Source organism: Theobroma cacao, chromosome 6, assembly GCF_000208745.1.
Source record: "Theobroma cacao cultivar B97-61/B2 chromosome 6, Criollo_cocoa_genome_V2, whole genome shotgun sequence".
Classification (NCBI taxonomy): Eukaryota; Viridiplantae; Streptophyta; class Magnoliopsida; order Malvales; family Malvaceae; genus Theobroma; species Theobroma cacao.
This window is the reverse complement of record NC_030855.1, coordinates 13,043,568-13,050,579: the sequence shown is the minus strand read 5'-3', so window position 1 is coordinate 13,050,579 and position 7,012 is coordinate 13,043,568. Positions and strand designations below refer to the sequence as shown.

Sequence of the window (7,012 nt, the reverse complement as noted above, 5' to 3'; positions counted from 1 at the left end):
ACTGTCTAGTTCATGCATGAGAACCAGCTCTTTCCAACCTGCCTAGACAATATGATGCTTGCACTTTATTCAAATTGTCCAAGGTTAAATTATAGCATATAATGTCTTTCATATAGGGAATTTTTCTTGCCCCATGTTTTGCAATCCAGCTTTGCATATGTACTACAACTATATATATATATAGGGAAAAAAATTTCTGTTTTCTCTCTGGTAAATATATATAGAACTATAATTTTCTCCCTTGAATTGACCCCAAAGAAAGGAAAAAAGAATACTAGTTTGCTTGAAAGTTTTCAATATAATTCATTCTTTCAAGGAAAACTTTCCGTGATTCTATTGTTGAGAGAAGAGTTACCATACCAGCAAAATAATTTTCTGCTTCTTACTACAATTTGTTTGCTAATTTGCCACCCAAATAGCATAGTATTAGTTTTTCTTTTTTTTTTTTATCAATAATAAGTGTTGAATCAATGCTACTTTCCACCATGTAGAAATTAGATTCAAATGGCTAGTCTTTTCCATCAAGGTAGCAATATACCAGCATCACCACAATTATTTTCTATATCAATGTACCTTCCATCTTTAACCCACATTCACTCATTAGTTTATTTTTCACTGAAAATGAAAGTTATAGGGGAAGCCTATAGCTATTGTCTGCATGGTTTCATGAAACGTCTAGTCAATTCATGAGCAGGCACCAGCTTCCTATTGCCTAACACTTTATTCATAACGTGTGATGATAAAACCCTTGGTTGGTTTTTTTATTTTTTGTTTTTTCTTTTTCTGCAGAATCCTTGTAATAACTTTGATATTCACTGCATTTTGCGACCCAGCTAGCTTTGCAGATGAACAAGGAGAAAAAGATTGTTACTCGAGCTAGCTGCAACTATTCTCTTTTATATAGTTTATTTGAAGGTTCCAGCCTTTTCACCTCAAGTTATAATATAATTATATTAACACAGTTTGGCTGCAGCATTTATTTATTATGATTGATAAAAATTAGGCCACACTCAGGTGAGTAGTGCCAGCAGCATATGTTGTCTTTCAGTTATAATAACTCAAGAATCAATTAACTAAACTCAAAAAAATTAGTATCAGTCCAATTATCTATACTCATTGATTGATTCTTGCCCCAAATGAATGTGGTAGGGTAAAGGGAGGAGTTGACAATGAAAAAGTTGGCCCAATTTTCTCCCAGAAAGGATGGAAAACATTACAGAAAAGTTGACCTAAAAGGCAATATCGGATGCCACCATTCAACACAGTAACCTATTATGGCGTGCTATGTCAGCAGTATTTTCCCTTAGTCAACCAGTTAAATATAGAGTTTGCTTTTGTTACGTGTACAAAGTTCAAAAAGGGCATTAGCTATTGAACACTACAGCTAGAAGGCAGTAGGCCAAAGATGAATGACAGCCTGAAGATGATAAGCTGGGTGCATATATGACAAGACAAACAGGGATTGGATAAATGCATCACAAGCAGAATTTTCTTTGGAAGCGTGTTGCATTAAAGCTGCATCTCATGGGTACGTAGTGATGGCATAATATGGGCTTAGATCACACTGACCTGAATGAACATGAGACCAGTTAAATGGTGGGTCTGCAACTCTGGTAATCAGTGAGAGCAGTTTTTTTATTCCTTTCTTTTTTTTTTTAAATTTATTTTTGCTTGGCATAGGCTTTTTGGCCAGTTGCAGTAACACTTAGGGTTGCAAGAAGCAATAATAATAACCTTGCAAACACTTGAAAGTTCAGAGTAGACATGAGGACATGAACCTTTCAATACAGGGGAAAACCTTTCCCGAAAGATTAGAAAGAAGGGTAATATGGTCAGCTGAATATCTAGCAAGAATAAAAAAGGAGGTGCAGCTTTGGACTTACTTTGTGCTAAATACTTATGGTGTTCCCCATGAAATATAAAAAAACAAAACTTTTAGGGTGGGAGTTGAGCAACCAAATATGATAGTGGCAAGCACGAAAGCAAGAAAGAGGATGCACGGAGAGAAAAAAAGGTCACATGCTTTTTCTGCTGTCTCTTCCACATGAGAAATCCAGGTTGGTAAACTTTAGATATACAAAAAATAAAAAATAAAAAAATCCAAAAAAATATGTAGATTATTATGCATATTTTTGTATGCATGTATTCATGTGTATCTATCCATGACAAAAAATGAAACCTTTCGATATAATGAGAAGTTGAAGTTTCTTGAAAAATAAAAGGAGAAATAAAATGAAAACTCTGTCCTTGAGTACTTCCATGTTATACCAAAAACTTGTTAGGAATAGGATGCGTGAAAGTTGAAACTTCTAAGCTCTCTGCTTAATGGGTATCAATCAAATCATCAAAGAATTCATATAAAAATGATTGAAAAAAGATAATATATATCTTTTTCAATTTTAGATTATTCTTTTCTTGTTTTCAGTAATATTCTGTTTAGTTGTTGCTGGGGGCTTTGCTTTATATTTTGGCCACTGCCCACAAGCATAGATTCTCTCTATGTTGCAAATCTCTCTTAAGGGATGGATGATTGTGCTCTTCTCTGCCTTGATTCTCTCTGCTATTGAAAAGATTTTTTGCTTTTGTCATTGTCTTTACCACTTCCTTTTCAAGGATGCCCCTCTCTCCATCCTTTTTGAGTTTTCTTAGGCAATTTTGGGCTCAAGGTGTAGCAATATTCACCTGTTTTAGTTTTATTCTATTTCCACACTGCGTCACTGCCCATTTGGTTATAAATAGGCAACACCATTCTGGGGTTTTTCCATTGTATTGCCTCTTCTCAATCCTTGCCATAGGGTGGGCTGTTTAGTGCAGTTTCTCAACTGGGAAAACAAAACATGAGCTATTCACATCATTCCATGGGCTCTGGTTTGTTGCTTTCTTTATACTACTCCCTTTCTCATTTCGCTTCTTCAACTTTATTGATTGCTGTGAGATAGAAGGATTGGAGATTCTTTCCTTGATTCATTTGTAAGGTTTCTAGTAAAGTTTATCTTCTTTGAACTTGACCTTTTGATAGTTGAACTTCATTGATGCTAATTTTTTAGGAAGTAGAACTACTAGAAGGTCATTTGACTTTGGAAGGACGCATGTGGTTCGACCAAAAGGGAAACACCAGGCAACTATAGTGTGGCTTCATGGACTCGGTGACAATGGCTCCAGGTATTGCTCCTTTCCTTTTCCAGTTGTTGTATACCTTTTTGATGATCAGGATTTAGTCTTTCAGAACCCTTGTTAGGATTTGTAAACTCTTGCGTCTGCCACTTTTTTACTAACAACAATCTGCTGAAGAAACATGATAATTGCAAGTTAGAATTTTGCTGTTTTGCTGATGATATGTGTTCTTTTGCATCAAGTTTATATGCATATAGTACAACCAAGCTGTTGATCACTGTTTCAGTTGACTTCATTCATTGAATGGAGACTATTCCGCATGTAACTGGAGAACTTGTTTAACAGTTGTTTGGGTTTAATCTTATCCCTAACTGGCCGAGAACTGTGGATACAGTTTTATTCTACCGTTTAAGTACACATCCTGCATCAGGAGAGTGGAAATTCTGAATCATTAAAGAAGAAAGAGAAAGTGGTTTGAGAATGTCAACATCTTGGCATGTTATATATTAGTAGGAGGTCCATATCATGCTATGTTTTTCACTGTTGAGTGTAGAGTTACTTTATATTTGTCCTCTTAATAGGAATAAGTTCGATTGAGAAAGCAGTGCCGCTGTGGAATAATATCCATCGTATGGTTCTTCCTTCCTTTTGTTTTTTGTCTTGTGTGATGTTAAGCTTAACTTGGCAAGTCTTAAATGTGAAAAGAGTATATTCCTTATTCATAGATAGGGGACCACAAGTTAACTTGTTTTTGCTCCTGCCAAATTAACAACCATATTTTTTACCTCATGACAAAGGGATATTCATTTTTAATTAGAGTGGTTCTAGAGTTCTTTTCTTAATCCAAAAGCAGTTGAGCACAAATTCTAGATTCAAGGTAAAACTGGTTCTACTACTCAATAACTTTCCAGTCTTAATCGCCTTGCATGGTCACGTGTGGCAAACTTGAAATTTTTGGCTTTGGGATGCTTGCTGCTCTCAATTTGAGATAATTTTTACAATAAAAATCATCCAACTCCTAATGGAATTATAGAAGCTCTAGTTGCAGTTACAATTTCATGTCTAGCTGACAATATAAAACTGTGCTCCTCCTTATCTTTATGTAGGGAGCATAAAGTTTATTAAAAAAAGAAGCATGTTTATCCTCAGTTTCATTCCTATTCTGTTGCAGCTGGTCCCAGCTCTTGGAAAGTCTTCCTCTTCCAAATGTAAGGATGCTTTCAAAAATTACTTTTAAATTACACTCTTTCTGATACACACATTGTTTTATCTTCCAATAGTTAAAATTTTACTTGAACCATGGAATACAAGTTTTGTCATCCATGATTCTCATATATGTCTCTTGATTCTATGTTGCAGATAAAATGGATTTGCCCAACTGCTCCAACTCGTCCTGTCGCTTTACTTGGGGGATTTCCTTGCACTGCATGTAAGATTGTTTTTGGTTCTATCTTCTTGTTTATGAGATAAGCATTATGTTGTATGTATCCTGTAACTAAAGCCATGTGAATGCTTTGACACTGATGTAATCATTTAAATTGCTTATTTGATATACATCAGGGTTTGATGTGGGTGAGCTTTCAGAAGATGGTCCGGATGATTGGGAGGGTTTAGATGCTTCAGCAGCACATATTGCAAACTTGTTGTCGACGGAGCCATCTGATGGTATTTAAAAGCCCTTATTATCTACATAAAGGAACTACATCACAATATTTAGACATAAATTTCTTTAAAATATAACTTTAATCAAAATGCTTTTACTGAATTTCAAATCTATATATGCAATATGGTCTTGGTTACTGAATAAAGTTTAGCCTTGAGTTAGAAATCAACTTTGATTACTGCTGAAATGGGATATCCCTGCATCATGTTGTTGACCTTTTTTTTTCCCTTCTCCCCTAGGTTGTAGTCTTTTACTCATTGTGCCATTCTCTATAAGTTTTATTTTGTTAAATTTATAGAATATCAAGGTTGTATATAAATTTATGTTTCAAATTATTAGTGTCCATCTACAGAGTCCAGATAAATTTATACGAAAACTTACTATCATGTCAGTTTCCTTTTGACAGTTAAGGTGGGTATCGGAGGCTTTAGTATGGGTGCTGCGATGGCCCTTTACTCTGCAACTTCTTGTGCTCTGGGAAGGTATGGAAATGGCAACCCATACCCCATCAACCTAACGGTAGTTGTTGGACTAAGTGGATGGCTACCAGGTTCAAGGTGTGGCATCATTCAGAATTACTTTCTTTCACGTTTTGCACCTTCTTTGCTGTGCCAAGACAACATCAGTTTTGCTAGAAATCATCATGATATAATAAACAGCAGTTGCCTCACTATCTGCCTGAAATACCAAAATAATTGGATACCTTATAATCTTAAGTTTCTGCAAATTATTGCTGTACATGCTCATTAAAGGTGTTGCCTTGCAGGGGCTTAAGGAACAAAATAGAAGTATCACATGAAGCTGCAAGGCGCGCGGCATCCTTGCCAATTTTGCTCAGCCATGGAACTTGTATGTATCCTCGTCTCTTTTAAGCAAATATTGCAACTTACTTATCTTGTGGAATAGACCTTAAGTTTTAAATATACTCCAGCCTAGCATAAGAAACTGAAGCCTGTGGTAGTCAGGAACTCTTAAGATATCAACTTGTGCACTTGGTTCTGTCAAAGCCCCACCAAGGAGTCTCTTTGGCTCTGATTACTGATAAGTTATATCGGCTTGAGAACATGTGAAGTCCTGCACGTGTCATATAGCTTCAGAGTATAATTTGGACATCATTCTGAACTGGTAGATAACAGGAACTGTGAATCTTTTCCCTCTTAGCCAATGACACTTTGAATTACAAAAAACAATATGTCCATATTCAAAATTCTACTTAGAAAGATGTTCCATTAACGATACTCAAAAGGTTTATTGACACATTCTTTCCCTCACAGTTCAAAGGCTTTCTAGAAAACACTTTATTAACTTTCCAATGACAACGTTAATTCATGTATATGAGGAATTTTTCTTGCTTAGCACACCAAACTGATCCTCTTATAATCCTATTGCAGGTGATGATGTTGTCCCCTTCAAATTCGGAGAAAAATCTGCCCATTCCTTGAATATAGCAGGATTTCAATACCTCACTTTTAAAACCTATGAGGGGTAACTATTTAGGCTTACATAAGGGCAGCAAAATTAGCTCATTGTTGATTGACAAACCAATGCAGCATTATTGGTTTTGATTTGGATGTGCAGGATTGGTCATTACACAGTTCCTAAAGAGATGGATGAGGTCTGCAATTGGCTTACAGCAAGGCTGGGGCTTGAGGGGTCCCGCTAAATGTAGCACAGGATCAGTTTCTAGTTGGAGGTCATGGAGGAAGAAAGAAGAGTGAAATAATAATTGGGAAAAAGAGATAAAGCTGTATGTACAAGTAGTCAGTAAACAAAAAGGGTGGTCGTTGGGTATATGGTATAGTTGAATTAGCCCTCTTTAAATCCTTTTTTGTGTCTTTCACCTGTCCTGAAAATAAAGTTTTGGATGCGTTTTCATGTCAAATGCAGGATGTAGATGGTAATAGCCTATTTCTGTTGTACTTTCAGAGAATTTTAATATTAGTTATAATCTGATATTTGAAATCAGTGGCATCCTGTTTTCCTTTCTCTGCCTATCAGCATTCTGTCTAGTAAATATGATCAGTTTCTGGTATTGCCCAAGTCAAGCAGTTTATAAGATTGAGGGTCTCTTCATGTTGTTCAGACCAATGTGGCAGTAGGAACTGAGTTGCAAGACATCACAGACCATAGGAAAGAGCATCTTCCATGAAGAGACCTTCAATCTTATAAACTACTTGACTTGGGCTTAAGAAATCCAGGTAAACTACACAACCCAATTGACTTCTCCCATGAGCT

The 7,012-nt window shown here is 36.0% G+C and overlaps 1 protein-coding gene across 2 annotated transcripts; it reads left to right on the top strand.

Annotated features, from left to right (window-relative positions):
• Nucleotides 2,463–6,763, top strand: LOC18595774 (acyl-protein thioesterase 2). 2 transcript variants are annotated; one of them, XM_007023874.2, is made up of 9 exons: nt 2,463–2,868; nt 3,048–3,162; nt 4,286–4,322; nt 4,474–4,543; nt 4,675–4,779; nt 5,184–5,334; nt 5,544–5,626; nt 6,169–6,262; nt 6,328–6,763. In XM_007023874.2, the coding sequence occupies exons 1-9, from the start codon at nt 2,838–2,840 to the stop codon at nt 6,377–6,379; spliced, it is 738 nt and encodes a 245-aa protein (XP_007023936.2). In that variant the 5' UTR covers nt 2,463–2,837; the 3' UTR covers nt 6,380–6,763. The 2 variants fall into 2 exon arrangements, with proteins under 2 accessions (XP_007023936.2, XP_007023937.2); XM_007023875.2 differs by having other exon boundaries at nt 2,468–2,868; nt 6,356–6,742.